General features: G+C 56.0%; 1 protein-coding gene across 3 annotated transcripts in view; it reads right to left on the bottom strand.

Annotated features, from left to right (window-relative positions):
- The window catches only part of SATB2 (SATB homeobox 2), a 133,322-nt gene extending 125,713 nt beyond the window's left edge, over positions 1 to 7,609 (bottom strand). The window contains exons 1-2 of one of the 3 annotated variants that reach the window (XM_088059060.1): positions 6,900 to 7,609; positions 3,094 to 3,312 (exon numbers count right to left, since the gene is read on the bottom strand). In XM_088059060.1, coding sequence (XP_087915186.1) covers positions 3,094 to 3,262 — 169 coding nt within the window. In that variant the 5' untranslated portion in view covers positions 3,263 to 3,312; positions 6,900 to 7,609. Of the gene's footprint in view, positions 1 to 3,093; positions 3,313 to 3,519; positions 3,611 to 3,791; positions 4,349 to 6,899 lie in introns of those variants that run through there. The other 2 variants (XM_005519919.3, XM_088059059.1) reach the window with 2 other exon arrangements.
- Positions 7,610 to 17,444: the final 9,835 nt, after the last annotated feature.

Genomic DNA, 17,444 nt, shown 5'->3' with positions numbered 1-17,444 from the left:
ATTATTATAGCTGCTGTAATGGCCCTCTGAATTAAGTACATTCATGTTAGGAATAAAAAACCAGGAAAATCATAAGGCAAAATTTCTCATGAGAACAATTGTTTTTCTGTCTGCATTACAAATGCTTGTTTTAAAACAGTTTTTCACTCATAAAACTAGAGAGAAAGCTAGAAGCACCGATAGCATTTTATTTCTCTATTTCTCAGGGAAGTCACTAGAAAAACAATTGCAGTACGATTATAAAACTGGTTACCAAAGGTCATCAGGCTCATCATAGCAGCAGGTAGTTGAGAGCTTATTGCTCTGTTCTCACGAATTAACTTCAGAAACTGATATTATTACAATAAAAAGACACTTGACAAACAGGAAAGAATTTCAGCGTTTACATATCTAAGGCCCAAAATGAGATGAGAAAATTAATTGCCAGCATTTGGCTTTGCTTTCAAAATCCTTAGATACACATTATGAAAATAAAAATAAAACAAAGCAAAACTAAAATGGTCTCTAATTTTCAGTAAAGTATTACCATTTCTGTCCCAAATGCAATTCACATTCATTAAGTATTAGCTCTTGATAAAGCCCAAGAAATAAGAATAAACAGAACCACTGACAACTGAAGCCTCGGGTGTCACTTCACTATGACTTTCAATAGTTTCCTTTTTGTCAGACTCTAGGCACAATAGTAGGAGAGTTCCTATCAATATTTATTTCAAATAATTTTACACTAATTTGCCAGTAAATTAAAAGTAAGCCCTTCCACAAATGTCTACAGATGCATTTCACAATTTCAGTGAAAAAACAACTAACACCACAGTAATCACTGCAAAGACTTCCAAAAATACCCGAAACAGGTGTGATCCGCATTCAGGAAAAGATCGCTTGATCATAACAGGTTCTTAAGGATCAAACTTGAAAAAGAGCAGAAAAAAATATCTGGAAATTAGCTGTGTTGATTTATTGTGAGAGTATTTCCAGGAGAAAAAAAAATAAATCAATTTTAAACAGCACCATTATCTTATTAAAAAAAAAAATCTGCCTTAACTAATTTAGTATTGAGTATTATAGAACCTAGGTAAGTATTTAGACAAGAATAATTTTCTTCTTGCTTTCAGCATCAATAAGGAGTAATGAATAACCTTTATTATGAACGGCCCAAACCCAAAGAGACTGTGACTGCTTAAAGAACACCAGCTAAGGAAAAAAAAAAAAAAAATACTCTTGCATTTCTTCTGCATTTCTTATTCCCCCACACTTCTACACTCCCATCTACAACACCTTTAATAAATGAGCTGGAGAGTAATGAATAGGCTCTTAAAAGTTTGCTTTCAGAAATGAAAGTCTTTTTCGTAAGTGGAAGAAATCTTCCATAGCTTAATAGGCCAGACTCAGGCTGAACCACCGATATAACTATAAAAGCTGTTGAATTTCTCTTGGATAACACAGCTGCAACTAGGAAGCAAACATATATTCCAAAACATTTAAAAGAGTTCTCTTAAGGTATATTTCTATAAATGCCCGAAGGAAAAAGATTTCAGCTCTAATTCTAACATTCCTTTAAAAATCAAGCAGCTTTAATGTCCAAGCCTTGAAAAAGGCATCTAAAACTACATATGCTACTTTTTATATGATTAACTAGTTCCTTTTTACAATAACTCAAAAAATTATTTCTTCACCAATTTCTAAGTGGAATAGTATTACAAGTCTTTCACTGCAAAGCTGTTTCTTCTTTTTCCATACATTGGAAGAACACAGAGAAGAGGATTAAAACTAGATATATAGAAACATAAAAAACTAGTGAGCTCTCTTACCCTTCATTAGGTATATAAATGAATCCTATGCTTTTAAAATAAAATCTGCAGCTCCTTAGCAAACTTCAGCAATTAGGAAGCCTATAGAGCCAAAGAGGTCTAAAACAAGCATCTAATGGTAAAATCGCTAAATAAACCTCACGTAATAGAGAGTCATGTGACAACCATTTCAATGTATCTCTCAAAATGCCATTTACACGAACTCCTTGTGTATAAACAACTACAAATATGTGTTACCACTCTGCTCATTTTAAAACACAAATACAGAGATTTTTTTTTTTTTTTTTAAGGTAGAGTTATTGGTGGACTTTCCGGCTGCATTCTGCCCACATCATCTGGCTAATTGCAAGGTTTTTAAATATATTTTTCCTAACACGAGGCTGCACTGTCTTAAACACGACAGCATCAGAGTTAAGAGAAAAAAAGAAGGCATTTCAGAGAAGTGTCTGGAAAGTTTATCTGCTTGGAAGAAAAGGAGGGGGAAAAGCAACCACGTACTTAACATGTTCTTAATACAAAACTGACCAGCAACTTGATAGCAAAGTAAGAAAGATAAAGTATTCTAGAGAAATGCAGGAAAACTGCAAAACTAATGCACAATATATTTGCTGAAAGAGATGAACCTTGAACACTTCCTATCTTCTTTTACAACAACTGCTACAAAACGCTACGAAAGAAAAATAAATTCCCAAAATGCTACCATAAACGTTACCATTTTTCCCGCTCTGCTGACCCCATTCTTAAAGCTGTGACGGTGGGTGTTAACGCACCTAACTGGTGTCACCCGCATCCGTGAAGCAGCCCGAGCGCCCGCGCTCAGCCCCGCAGGCGCTGCCCTCTCCTGCGGCCGCTGCCCAGGCCCGCTGCCGTGCCCTGCGGGAGCGCCACCGGCCACGGGGATGCCCGCGGGCTGCCCAGGGCGATCCGCACCAAAAAAGCGCCGAGCGCAGGACACGCTCGCACCCCGTTACCCTCCGGCAGGATCAGCTCCGGCCTTCTGAGAGCCACCCGGCCAGAGCCCGATCCGGGGTGGCCTCTTTCGGCAGGCGGCCTTCTAACGCCGGAGGGCTGCGCGCCGCACTCCCGGTCCAAGTCTTCCCGCGGATCCCCATCACCGCAGCGGTGCCCAGCAGCCAAGTGCTCGCCCGGGAAAGCGGGCAGCAGCCCTTCCTGCAGCTGCCACTCGGACCTGCCGGCTCCTCCGCGCACGGTACCGACCCGCCCGCCACGCGCTCCCCCGGGCCCGCCGCCCTACGCGCCCCGGGCGGCGGAGCCGCACTGTTACCTCCCACGGGCTTGGTGACGGCGCCGTTGGGCCTCCCGCGGGTGCCCATGGGGCTGCCGTTCTGCTCCAGCCTGGCCACCTTGCCGGGGGGAGGCCCTTTGACATCGGGGCTGCCGCTGCCTCTGTCGGGGCTGTCCCGCAGGCAGGGGCTCTCGCTCCTCCGCTCCATGCTCGGAGACGCTGCTCCCGCTGGCAGGTCGCAGTAGAAGGAGCACGGACCTAGGGCGAGAGAAACAAGGGGCGCTTCAGTGGCCGCCGGCCAGTACCGGGCCCCGCTCACCCGGCCGGGCGCCCGCTGCGCGTCTCCAAGGCGCTCAGCTCCGTGAAGCCGGGCGAGTAGCGGCCGGGTGCGATGCCGCCCCGCTCCAGCCGCCGGAGCCGGCCCCGCTGGAAGCGAATGGTTCGCTTCACCCGCCCGGCGCCAACCTGCCGCGGGCGGGGGCAGGCAACGCTGCGCCCCGGTTCCCATCGCGCTCGGCAGGCGAGCAGCCCACTCGCTTGCCGCAGCCAGGTGCTGCGCCCCGGGTCCGGCCACAGTCCCGGCCCGCCCCCGGGGGCCGCGGGGAAGAGACTGCCAGTCCAGACGGCCCCGCTGGCACGGCCCCCCCCGCGCCGGCCAGCTGTGCAGCCACGGAGTAGCCGGCTGCCGGCGAGGAAGCCTCTAGCGAGCGGCTCCCGAGAGCTGCCGCTGTACTTACTGCTTATAGCCTGTCTGTAAGTTGGCTGAGTTGGGCTCTGTCCATGGATCAGAAGTAGAGAATCCAGGGTGGAAAGTTTTCCCGTTTCCTTCTCCCACGCCGCGTTCTTCGCTTCTACTCCTTCCCCCCACCCCCAGCCCCCTCCTCGCCCTCCTCCGGGGGTGCTGGGGCGGCGGGGCCGGGGCGGCTGCCCGCGGGGCCGCAAGGGCAGAGCCCCGTCCCGGAGGGTCCCGGGTGGCGAGCGGAGCGGAGCGGGGAGGTCGGGACGAGGGGGCGGGGAGGCGCGGGGCCGTCGGCTGCGGCGCGGAAGAGAAGGGAGAGGGAGCCGATTTCTCACACCTTCAGCCGAGAAAATCAATACCGGGGGAAACAGGGGGAGGAGAAGAGGAGGGAGCGCCGCTCTCCCGGGCTCCGCGGCGGCGGCGGCGAGTGCCTGGCGGCGCGGGGAAGTGGCGGCGGCGGCCCCCCGTGTGTCACTTTCAATCGCTCCCTCCTCTGCCAGCGACAGCAGCGGCAGGAGGGACTCGCCACAGAGAGCGGAGAAACGGTTATTAGTTGCGTTGAGTCATCGAGGCAAAGTGAGTCCTTTTTGGGGTTGTCCTTGCTTTCGGGTTTGGTGTATGTGCACGCCTGTGTGTGTGTCTGCCTGTCTGTCTGCGCGGCGTTCCCGTCCCAGGGCTGTGCATCCCAAACATCGCCACCCCTCCTCGCCTTGACACCCCTCCCCCTCCCCGCCCCCCCGCAAAAATCAAGTCTCGCTGCTACCTCGGAATCGGGCACAGACGGGCGCGCAGCAGCCCACCTCCTCCCGGCCCGGCCCGGCCCGGCCCGCCCCGCGGAGCCCCGGCCCCGCTGCGCGCACGGGTGGGAGGCAAAAACCCACCTGGCAGGAAATTAAACACCAATAAATAAATAACACATCTCGCACGCGAAAAAGGAGCGCGGTGCCGCGCGAAGGGAGGGCGTAGGGCGGGCTGGGTGGGGAAGGGGAAGCGTGGCAGGACGAGGCGGTGGTGACAGGAGAGACCCAGGGCAGAAAGGCGCAAGGGCAGGGGCACCCGGGCTGGGGGAGGGCCGAAAGGGAACGAGAGGAGGAGGAGCCGGGAGAAGGGGAAGGGCGGGGGGGAGGGGGGGGGGATGGTGGGGAAGTGAGAGTTGGGGGCACCGGACCGACCGAGGAGGAGCAAAGCTGCCACCGGCATTCAGTCCAGTCGCCCGGGTTGGCCCGATGCAGCCCGTGCGGCCTCACCGCCTCCTGCCACCCCCCCCCCACCCCTGTCCCCCTGAGAACCGACCGACGGCGGGGATCCTCCCGCAACCTCTCTCCGCCAGGGCGAGGCGACAATAACTTTTCACGGTGCGGTGGGGGCTGCCGCCCCGAGGGTCGGTCGCGCTTCCTCCAGGCCTCCAAGAGCCAGCGACCGGCCCCAGGTAGGGCCCCGCCGTCGCCCTGTTCTCCGCGCCCGGCTCCAGGCAGTTACCGGGGTGGTCCTGAATAATTGATGGCGGGGGCCGGGAGAAGGCGACAAGCGGGCAGGGAAGCGCTGCTGCTGCCGCCGCTAAATTATTTAATAGCGGAGCTCCGGGTAGGGCATGACAGCGCTACCTAAGTGCAGACAGTGGTGCGGGCAAAGCTCCAGCCGGGAAGTCGCAGCGGGGCGGGATCGAGCCCCTCACCAGTCCCGGGGCGGCGAGCGGTCACCCGGCAGGCAGGCAGGCAGGCAGTCCCCTCTCTCTCTGATGCAAGGTGCACCTCGCCGCTCCCTGGGGCCGGCGGCGGCGCGGGCGCGTCTCCCGGCGGTGCCATGCCCCGAGGACCCGCAGCGCCCCCTGCCCGGCCCGGGGGGCGCGGGGGAATGAGCCGGCGGCCCCGCGCCGCCGAGCCCTCGCCGCCCGCCCGGCGGCGGAACGAGACCCGCGTTAAGGTGGACCGAGGGGAATCCCTTCTGGCGCGGGGGGCGGGCGGCGGACGGACGGCGGGGAAGGAGGCGGCGGCGGCGGGCACCCAAAGTGCCCCGACACCCCCCTCCTCCGCCTCCCCCGCCGCCCGTCCGCGGCTGGCTCCCTGCGCGGCGCCGCCCTCCCCGCCGTGCTCCCTTAAGAGCTCTGCCTTTTACGGTGGCGCCGGAGGGTCAAAAAAAAAGGGGGCTACCGGGGGGGGTTAGTGGGGAGCGGAGCCCCCCCATCTCGGGCACGGCGACACTGAGGCCGTCGGGAGCATCACAGGCACCGGGCAGTCCTGGTGACAGATCTTCGTTCGTCCCGTAAGCGCCCGGGGACAGTAGTGTGGGCAGCAGTGGTTGCCCCGAGCCCGCACGCAGTCGTCCCAGTGCTGCCTCGGGGCTCGGAGGAGGGTCCGGTCCCCACAGGAGATCGGCTGCCGCCGGTCCCGCTGTGCCCCTCCTCCCCTCCGAGTGGTACTGACAGCCCACACGCCCGCCGAGCGCTCCGGTGTCCCGGTGAGCTCTGGGCCGCCCCTGAAAATAGTACCAGGAGAAGCAGCGGATCCCCGGGCAGGGTAAGAGAAATCATCCCTTCGTTCCACATCCGATCTCCGGGCCGGCCCCGAAAAGCAGTGCCAAGTGCGGCTTTCCCCGTCTCTGCCGAGGCTCTCGTGTCCCTCCCCGCCTCGGCAGGGGCAGGGGGACCCGCCGCCGAAGTCTGGACGCGGTGTCAGCTTTGCCCCGGGACAGCAAGCCGTGAACGCGGGTGGGAGCCGCGTTCCATCGCCGGCCGAAGTCGGGGGGAGCCAGAGAGGATACGGGGAACAGCGGAAGGCCGAGGGCGGGGGGGGCCCGGGACACCGCAAGGGCCAGGGCTCCGGGAGCGGTCGGAGAAGCGAGCGGCGGTGCCGGGAACGCGCAGGATGCGGAGGAGAGAGCGCGGCGGCTGCCGCCAGCCAGATCCCCCGCCTTCCCTCTCAGAAAGGAGCCTCAAAGTTTGGAGAACTCTGTTTTCTTTTTAAATAACCCGATCTAACTTTTCTCCCCTTCCCCCCCCGCCACCCCTAAATTTGATAAAGCTCAGCAGCATGGAAGTTAACGTTCTTATATGGAAGTTAAAGTTTTCCACCAGCTATCGAATAATTGAATAATGTTTTGTTCTTACCTTTGATGTTGAACTACGAATGCCCGCGGATCAATGGCCAGAAAGTTAGAAGAATTGGTGATTTAGGACTTCAGTACTTCTGGAAAAAAAAATGCCAATGGTTTAGCCAGGATCTTCCCTGTCTGATTCGTTACTATTATTATATCTGATGATGTGGATGGATGGAGAGATTCAATCCAAGCCCATTAATGAGGTATTTTATAAACACCACCGTCTGAAGATCTTCATTTACATTTTGTCAGTGATCCTTTCCTTAACAGCGGAGACGTGTGGCGACAGCACGATTACAGGACTTTAGTAAAGCTCCTATAAGAGTACAACTGGCTTGTTAATCGATTAATATTTTATTAAGTGTAAATATTTTATAAAGTTTTTAGGAAAACTATCGATTCTAAATTATTAAACTAGTCAGAAGGGCATTTGAATAATGCATACAATTAAATACATTTAAATATATATGTAGCGATTGCTTCATTTGCAATTAATCCCCTGCACCTTTCTCTTGCTTTCGTTTTTTCTCCACCGGCAGCTGGTTTCTCATTTGCACATTCACTGGAATATCAGGACTACCGAATATGTGTTTAGTCCGTATTTATAAACTGAACGTTTACATAAAATACTCTGAGAAAATATCTTTGAAATCGGGAGCCATAATAATTTGAAAATTTCGATGCGGAAGCAAAGGGGCTTGTTAGTGAAACTGAAGGAAACTTAACCGAGTTTGTATAAATGTTGTTTGGTAACTTCTGTTGTGTAAACATCACTTAATTTATATGGATTTTATGAAGCATGATGCTTACTTTTCTTTCACATATTTTTTCTCAATAAAAGACTTCTCTCTGTTTCGAATTACAAACACTTTTTTTCCCCCGTTGCATGACTTTCACATGTCCTGATTTCCACTGAAAAAAAAATATTGTTTCCCATTGCTTTCCTCACCCGTCTTCAATGTCGCTATTAAAAAAACCCATAATTTTTAAAATAATAATAATATTAATAACCTATTTTTCTTTTTCTAACACGAACTTCGGAACGAGAATTTTTTGCTCTCTCACTGTGATGGGAGCAGAAGTGGATGCGCTCCGAATGCCCAGCGCTCCTTGTTACTGAAGTTTGCAAACGCCTTAAGTCGTTGATTGCCAAAAAATTTTGAACAAAAACACCTCCTTGGCAAGATTTGGTTTTCATTAACTACCGCTTTTAGAGCCAAAACGCATGGAAGCGATCGCAGCTCTGTGCCCACACAGGCTTCAGAGGCGGGCGGCTGCAGCCGGGGCTGACGCGACCTCCCGGGCCTCCGCTGCCCGCTATGCCGCCCTCCGGGCCGGGACAGCTCTCGCCTCACGCCGCCGGCCCGAGAGCCGGCCCTCGTGGCTCTCTCCCCGAGGCAGGATCCACCGGGTGCCCTCCTCGCCTGCCGCTTTCTCCGCCTTCCACCCGGTACTTCCCAGGGATCACGGCGCCCGCGGGACGACAGCCTCGCCGCGAGGCTCTGCCGGGGCTGAGCGCTGTGGCCCGGGCCGAGGCGAGGTCCCCGGCACCGCACGCTGGAGTCCCGGGGAACACCGGCCCACCGCCCGCGGGCACCGTCTCGAAGCGCAGAGGTCTCGGGCTACCACGAGGCCACAGCGGCCGGCGGGCTCGGAGCGGGGTGGTCCTCAGCACCTGAAAGGCAGCTCCGGGTCCCTTCGGGGTGGCGGCTGCAGCCCGCACTGCCAGGAGACCGGGTCAGAAGGAGAGGGGAGAGCGGATCCCACAGGCTTGGGCTCCGGTCTCCCCTCTCGGCCCGGGCTCCATCGCGGCGGGACCGGTCGCCCGAGCTGTCCCGGAGCCTTCGCCTTTGCACAGCGCCATCGCGCGGGCACTGGCGCCGGCGCAGCCCGAGGCGGCCGCTGCTCCCGCCCGCCCGCGGCCCCGGCGGTGCGGGAAGGGCGCAGCACCTGCCGCGGGGCCGAGCGGGCCCCTCCCGCCGCCCTCGGCTGGGCCCTCGGCCCTTGCAGCGCCGCTCCGCCCTGCCACCTTGCCCGCCGCGCCGCATGCCGTCGAGGCTCCGACACCCTCTTCTCTCCCGCGGCCCGGCCCGCGCAGAGCGGTGGCACAGGCAAACCGGCCATGGGCAGCGCCTAAGGACCGACCTCCTGCCCAGCCGTGCCTTCTACCCTCGCGGACCGGGAAAAGCGCTGGGCAGCCGAGGAGCCAGGCCGCCTCTGCGTGGTGACCCCGCCATCAAGCGCTCGCTGTCGGGGACGAGCCACCAAACCCTGCCGCCGTAGGAGGGGTTCCCGTCCCTCCGCATTACCGCGATCCCTCTTTCGGCGGCAGGTTCAGGAGGGAAAGCCGAAATGAAACGAAAATGTCCTTGAGCCCAATGGCGGGAGGAGCCCGGCTCTGTCCGCAGCACTTCGAGGGCAGAGCTCTGGCTCCAGCCGATAGTGCCGGCGAGAGCACGGCGCCGGCCATCGTCCTTTCCTAGCAGTAAGCCGCTGCTTTCCCCCAGCACCCCAAGCCTAAAGCGGCGGCTGTCCGGAGGAGGAGCGCTGGGGCGGCAGCCGGGCCGGCTGGCGAGTCCCCCGGCTCTGCGGCATAACGCCTCGGCCCCGCGGGAGCCGGCTCCGCATCCCCTGAGCACCGCCGGCTGCCTCCAGCCCCTTCGGGATCCACGCGGCTCGTTCGTGCTGTACCAATGGAATAAGAAAAATAATTTTTTAAAAACAGAACCCAAAGCGTCTTTACGGCGTCCGAGCTCCGACCAAAGAGTTTCGGGACAGCAGTATCTCTGCAGACCTACCCACGATTCTATCCTTCCCCCCCACTGGTTTTATTAATGAGCTTTTTGCTGTTAACGCTGGTTCATATGGAGAAGGAGCTGCGGACAATAGAGAAGCAATCTCTACAGCCAGACGTATACAGGAAGGGAACGACTCGGCCGAAGCCGAGTAGCACGTAGCTATTACACCGCATTTCGGTGCCCAGAAGGCAGCGCAGCCCCGGCCGAGGTGGGAGCAGCTAGCGGGGCTCACCGGCAGGCCGGGCCGGCTGGATGCCTAATGCGGGCTTGAGCTGGCCTCTGCCCGAGTCCTGCTAGGCTGTCTCCTGCCCTCCGGCTCCCCACTACGATCTGCAGCTTCCCCGTGTTCCTCACACACGTCTCCAGATCTTGGCTTTCCCCCTGGCCTCGGGCTTGCGTTTTCCCGCAATCACACGCTGCAATGCTAACCGCAAGGGATTTCCTCCGTGAGATATCAACCATCGACCCACCTCACCTTAACAGACTTGCGAGACTCTTCAGTATTGCATGGCTTCTTTCAAATAGTTCTGTTTAGGTTTGTAAACTGTCAGAAGCAGAGAGCACAGACCAAAGTGCCTGTGTCCTGTGGCTCTGTTCCTTCAAATTAGCGGCTTATATCTGGAAATGAAGGAAGAGTTTTGCCACCTTCGTTGCAATTAAGGAAAGTTCCCTAGATCCGAGAGAGAACTAGCTAACAAACCCCTCCACCCGAGCACCAACTGCAGTCGCTCCTTCTCTGCAGCCTGAGGCCACTCCAGTGCCGTTTGCCCCGTTTGTCCCTCCAGGGCCGGGCGGTGTCCCCCGCTTCACCCCGGAGTGGCCACTCCGAGCGGCGCGAGGGCGGGAAACGAGCGTTCCGCCTGCCGCGCACTGCCCGAGCTGCGGCGTGAACGAATGCGGGAAGGGGCTGCAGCAGAGAGCCGCCACTCTCAGCCCGGGAGCCAGCCCAGCGCCTGCCTTTACACCCCTAATGTGCCTACGGGACGCGGGGTGCAGGGGAAGCCTGCTCTTCCCTTCCAACCGCGCTCTCGCCCGGGGTGACAACACGAGTGACGGCGGAGCTCTGCAGGACATGCCGAGCGTGCATGGCTGAGGACTCGTACCCCGAGACACGAATCGTTTTAATTACAATGATTTACGTCAATTAGCAAGATAGCATCCTTGCTGCCCCGCCAGGCTCCGACCTAGAAAGCAAAACATCACCCGCACAGGTTGGACACCATCGCCTCACAAGGGCTCAAGCGCTCTCCGGGTTCCTACGGCCAGCGGAGACCAGATGGGAGTAAAGACCTCAAGAGAACCGGGAGGACAGAGTCGATTCCGACCCCCATCCCCGTGAGCTTCCCAACGAGCTGAGCTCAGCCCTAGCCCCGCCGCGCTCAGGACGCGGTGGTCATTAGCCACTGTCCTTTGGATAGAACAGAGTGCCGTTTTCCTCCTAAATCCAAACTTTGCCTCTCAACAGACACTCTTATTTTCGTATGCCCGTGTTAATGAAAACTTCAGTAAATGCGTAGGGAGAACCCCCTGCTCTGCGGCACAAGGCAGCGGCTCCCTCTGGCTCCTGCCACTCGAAATGGTGCCCAGGGAGCAGAGCCGTGGAGGGACCGCACGGGTCCCCGGTGCCGGCCCCCAACTCCCGCCCTCGCTCCCCGCCGTCAGGCTGAAGCCAAAGGCAAGGCAGCCTGTGACAAAACAGTCCGGCCATTAGCTGAGGTACCCGACTGAAGACTTAAGAGTTTTCTGCGCAAGTAACTGAAGGCTGCGGATCTGCTCAGGAAAAAAGGGCAGGCAGTGAAGGGGATTTCGAGTGAAGATTAACAACAGGGGTTTATTGAACTGTAAAGGCTGAAAACGCCGTTGAACAGATCGAGGAAACGCATCCTAACACACACAAGCCGCAAATATCCCGCAGCCTGGCTCCAGCAAGAAGAAGGTAGCTCAGATCCTCCCGTCCGCGCCACGAACCTGGCTTGTCCCTGGCGGAATCACCGCAGATGGAAAGCTGACAGGGTAACGCTCTGTCTTTTTAGGCTTTCGCAAGCCCTGTGCTGCTACCTACGGGGCTCAGCAAAGCGCTCTCTGAAGAGGGGTCACACATGGGGCCCAGGGCGGCAGGAAAGGGCCAAATCCTGCCGCTTTTCCTCCTGCAAACAATCCTATTGTCTTTTCCTGTGACTTCAAAACTTTGCCAGCCAATGTGTTCCAACACTTATAAAGAGTTTCGGGGCTTGAGTTCATACTTGGCCCGTGAAAGAGCCCCTTCGGGGTTCGGGGCTGTCTACACAGTCTTTAATGTGTCCCAGCACATTAAAGGGTGGCCAAAAGGTGGCCCGCCGCCCGAGGCAGCCCCGGTAGACCTTGCCAAGGCGGCGTCCTTCAACCTGGACGTAGCTTCTCGATGCGGCGAAGAGGCAGAAGCCTATGAGGCAGGTACCGGGACAGTCGGGAACTGGGGACGCTACCCTGAGCCTGCCCGCCTTTCGCCCGCTGGGATCCGCGGAGCTGATCCCCCCCTGCTTCCACAGTCTCTGACGGCGCTGTGTCCGTGCCGCCCCCGCCCCGTTCCTGAGAAGCAAGCAGGGAGCGGAGGGGACCAGCAGCAAGTGCTCGGCGGCCGGCGGGGGCTGCCACCTCCCAGCCCCGCAGTGCGGCCTCAGCTGCCGCTGGCGGAGCCGCCGTGGTCTCGGTAGCTGCGCGGCCACCCTGCCCAGGCAAGCCACCACTGTCGCCAAGCACCGCTGTCTGGCAGCGAGAGCAATTCCATCTAAAGCCTCTTCTTCCTCCAGCCCTTGCGTCTCCCCCGGCCGCCCTGCCCCCTCTCCCCCCCGCCCCCCTCAGCCGGAGGGGCCGCCGGCCTGCGCGCAGCGAGCGCTCTCCCGTGACAAATTTCAGGTTTGTAAAGGGACGGGTGAGAGTTATCCACCGTTTGAAATCCCATTATAAAACCAGAGCAGACGCGGTGCTCGTGTGCTCTCCGTCACGGAATCGCTCCAACTAAATCAGCATCTAACAAGAGAGTTTGTTCCCAATGGGGACAGCAGCTCTCACTTACTCCGTTCCGTGAACCTCTGCACTTCTGCCCCAGGAAGAGCCCTTCCACACCGTCTCTGCGGGGTGACACTGTTATTTCCTCCTTATTAGAGTTTCGCTGGCATCCAGAAGCCCCCCAGTTCCCCGGCCGAACGGGCCCGCGCCGCTGCCCCTCTCAGGGGTGCCAAGCCCCCGCAACCTCCCACCCCCCGAAAGACGAAACGCTCCAAGATCTCTGCGCTTTGTCAACGCAACGGAGTGTTTGACAGTCACAATTACCTGTAAATATTCTGATCGTTTTGTATACGGGACACTTTTTGCCTTACGCCTGTCAAGCCTCACACGAGCGGAACTGCAACACTACCGCAACTTCAGCGCGGCAGACGGCAAAATTCCGCTCCCCGCTCTCGGCACTGAGTGCGATCTTTCTCGGTACCTCAGAACCCAGGAGCAGGAGAGAGAGCTACCGCTTCCCTCTCTCCACACCCTGAAGCGCAACAGCTAAACACTCGATTTAAAACGCTGACATTTAGGCGAGAATTCAAATCAGTCACAGGAAAAAAAATAAAAAATAAGAAGAACAAAAAAGGATGCCTGTTATCAAATCATCCTTTCGGACAGAATAAACGGCTTCACTCGCTAGCAAATAAGGTGCCAGATTTTCCAACATATTGGCATCTGCAGTTTAAGAAAAAATAATCATGAGGTCTGAGGTGACCACTGCTAGTTAAACTGCAAGATTTCATAATTTGTCTTCCTATTTTTCACTACAACCTCTCCCTTCCCTACCCATCACACCACAATAATTAGCGGCGCGGAATTACCTGTCTGCTTCTTTGTGCCTCCTTCAAGTAAAGAAGGTAAAAGTCACTTCACTTTATAGCTTGTACAAGTAATAAAGAGGTGGTAACTTGGAGCTACCACATTTTGAAGATTGTGTCACATGCTTTAGCATAAATAACGATGTTATAGCCCTAGCGATTACTGGATCAATTCATTTGTGCAACAACTTATGGCGCCTTTGATTCTCAGCGGGTATTTGTTCTGTCCCTGGGAACAGTTCTGCACATCCCTCCTTGCCAAGGTGGACATAAACGACAACCTCCCGATTTCTGGGGCGTCTTTGCACGCATTTACCGGGAAAAGCCTGTTTGTCAGCATCCTGACATTGTATCAACCTATTTTGAACGAGATACGGCGGGATTTCTCGGGCTGCAGCATCTCCCTCCGCAGGCAGGAAAAGGCGAAGTTGCAGCGGCTCCCGTGCGCGCTCTCACTCAAGAGGGGGTTATGGCGTGCGACTTTTTAGTCTTCCCTCACAGAAAAGGGACGAATTTGCCCAACTTTCTCAAAGTTCCTCGGCCTTGTGCTTTTCCTAAGTCGCTTTCAAGAAAGCCCGGGAACCTTGTCGGTCAGCCCCAAGAAATTTCACAGAACTGACTCAATCCGATTGAGGGACCGCGAGTGGGCGCCCAGACTCGAGCGAAGCGCACGCCTCGGAGGGGCGAGCTGACGGCACCCCGGGCCCCGGCAGCTCCAGCCCTGCTTGATCCACTCCCAGAGCTACAGGCACCGACTCGGGCTAGTCTCAAGCCGAGCCGAGTCGCCGATAGCCTGGCTGTGAGACGGGCAGCGATCCCTTCCCAGGCAGTCACTGCTACTCCTACAAGCGGGAGCCCACAGCCCTGCCGGCTTGCCGCAGTAAGAAAGGAGGGGACACTGAGCTCAGTCAGGCAGAGGACTGACGGGAAAGCCTTCACGCAGGTGGAGCCGGGATTCGACTCCTACCATATGGAGAGAGGATGGACCTGCTCCTGCCACCCCGGGAGGGAAGTGTTAGTAGCATCCGGATTTTGGTACTTTGGGTACTTTTGGCCTCGACGACTGCCGGTGGCACCGGCGCGACACGGGAACCAGACCAGGGCAGGGCGGCAGGTGCCGCGGAACGTGGAGCGGCCAGAGGCCAGCACGGCGATCCACAGGCCTGGAGGCGACTCCCGTCCTTTTGGTGCCGGCGGTGACACTCCGCCCCGCTTACACTTGGCGTCACCTCACAGGCAAGAGAGAGGGTCGGGCGTGGCCCAAGGGTGTGGGCCGGGCCGCGGACAGTTAAAGAACTTTTCCCGGCCCTCTGAGAGCCTCTTGTCCCCTCCGTCGTTTCCCTTGGACGAGCCGGGCCTTCCGTACCCTTCCCCTCGCAAGCCGCCACAACGCAGGGCCACGGGAGAGGGTCCATCCCCAGCCCCTACACCCGAGTATGGCCGAGGGGCTGAACCTTGGCACCGAGGCAGCCTCCCCCTGGCACTCCGCAGATCCCGGCTAAGGAGCACCATCAGGCCGGTGGCCCGACCCTGTCAAATGCCCGGGGCACGGGGCTTTCCCACTCTCCCCGTGTACACTCTTTCCCTCTCGTGGACTCTTCCCGGTCTCCCCTAACGCTACCGCCGCTATCTCTGCGTGTCCACTCTCCCTGCAAAGGCCGATCTTTGTATGGGATCCTTGATGGGAGAGTGCAAGCAGCATTGCTAACTCCGTCAATTGCCCTCGACCTCCTCAACCTGCCTGCAGGCTATGTCAGCCATCTATATATCAAAGAGTGAAAGCTGCTTCCCCAGGTTTTCACCGCTGGGTGTTTTCCTCCGATCCGCAGGATATGCAGCTGTATCAGCTGGAGAACGGGGTGAGGGGCGCAGGGGCATCGCACTGCCAGTCTATCTTTAAGGAAGATGGAGGCATGCATGTCTCTGCTACACAACCTGCCCGGGCCCACCGTTTGCTGCCCGTTTGTCCTCTCCCTGCCCACTCCAGAGGCGGCCGGGTCCTGGCCCGTGCCTGTGTCAGGGAGCTGTCAGCAGCCACGGCATCGGGGCGCTCCAGCCCTCCACCCTCACAGTCCCGGATGCGCCGCGGGGCTGGAGGAACGCGAGTCCCCGGCTTGCAGCTACCCATAGACCAGCAAAGGCTGGCAGCCGAGGGCCCTGCGAGCACCTCCCGGAGCATTTGCCTGTGGGGCGCCCGCAGTCAAACAAATATTTGCGGACTACTTTGAAGCGTACGAACCAAACCAGACCTCTGGTAGGTCCCGAACACCGGTAGCAGCCCGGCTTGCTGTGCCCCGGCCCCGTGGGGCTCGGGTGCCCCGGCCGAGTGGCACAGAGGCTCCTGCCCCCCGCCTCCTCCAGCGCCCAGCCCCGTTAAGGCCGTGAGAAGCCCAGAGCCAGGCGGGACAGGGGGCTCTCGTCCTCACTGACGAGGACGAGAACCAAATAAATCACTTTCTCAATTTTCACCTTGCTTATATGGTCCTGCTTTTATAGGCCCACCCGACAGTTTGTGCACACACATTTATACACGTTAGAAAGCTTGGCCAATAAAATCCCAACGAACTCCCAGCGCCTGTCACTCCCACAAAGCAAACGGGAGTGCGGCGCTGGGCCGGGCCAGCCCGACCCCGCGGGCTGCACCCTTGATGCCTTAAGTTTTGGCTTTCATATTTTCCAGATTCTGTACTGCATAACTATATAACTGAATTTCATATAAAGTGCTCACAAGTTCTCTTCACACTTTAGTTAAACAATCCTTTTCCAGCCCAAGAACCAAGGACATCGTTACTTCAGGCCCCAAAAGTATAAACAACAGCAAATTGAGGAGAGCAATCTGGGAGGATGGGACTTTATAACCTGAAGCTGTAATTGGACAGTTGGCCCCAATATGGAAATTATCCAAAACTTATAAAAGTGTGAAACGTGTGATCTGTCATCCATCTTTGGTGTAGCCTTGGCCAGGCTCTTGTACTGCCCAAGGTGTATCCTTTGAAGGCCTTTTTAACAAATACCTACTTAATTCCTTTAATATTGTCTAGCCTCTGTTGTAGGTAGCCTCTCAAGGTATCACCCTGAGCCCCACCACCTTCCCACTGCCACCCAACAGCCCTTAGCATGACTGTGGCCATGGGTGGCTTTCAGCTTGGAGAGAGGAGAGGAAGTCTGAAGTCTATTCATATTAATATATTTTCGATTAAGTCAATGTACAACATCAGCACAATGTAGCAGGCTCTTCCTCTTAATCTTTCCCTCATTCCTTCCAAGACAATTCACTCACTGCAGCTAAAACAAGCTTCCTGAAGCCTTCACAAAAATTAGAAACAACATCTAACAAAGAATGAAAATAAGAGGTAGGATTCATGGGAAATCAGGCATGTAAAGTAACTGTGCAACTGCCAGGCTGGATTTATCTTTCATATGTTCATGACTGATGAATAACACACAACTCATTTCCACAAGTTCTTAAATATTTAGGCCAGGCTGCAGCTGACCATCTGAGTGGGCATGTATAGCAGGATAAAACCATCAAGAGACAGGGGGGTGACTTTTCTCTTGGAGATGGCAGTGGGAGTCCCTGGTAGTTTGTACTTCAGTCCCTTCCCCTCCGTTTTGTATAATCAAGGATTTCCTAGGAAGATGGTAACAGGTCTGAGGAGATCTGTGGTTGTGCCCTCTCAGGGGGAATGAGACTCCTACATTTTTTTACTCTCCAAGCACAAAAAGGGTGGAATATACAATAGAAACCTTTTGATGATTCCCATTGCAACAAAGAAAAACTATGCTAGTGCCCACAAATTAACAGGTTTTCTTCTGAGATAATTTCCAACAATGCCTGCAAATAGCACCAGTGAATTTTCCTGCCCTCCTCAGTTTCCTGTAAATCAAATTTCACACAGTAAC

The sequence above is a fragment of the Pseudopodoces humilis genome, chromosome 8 (assembly GCF_049639895.1).
Source record: "Pseudopodoces humilis isolate 2021_Gansu_Grassland_sample_001 chromosome 8, ASM4963989v1, whole genome shotgun sequence".
In the NCBI taxonomy this organism is placed as follows: domain Eukaryota; kingdom Metazoa; phylum Chordata; class Aves; order Passeriformes; family Paridae; genus Pseudopodoces; species Pseudopodoces humilis.
Note: the sequence above shows the minus strand (reverse complement) of the source record. Positions and strands in the feature narration are given on the sequence as shown.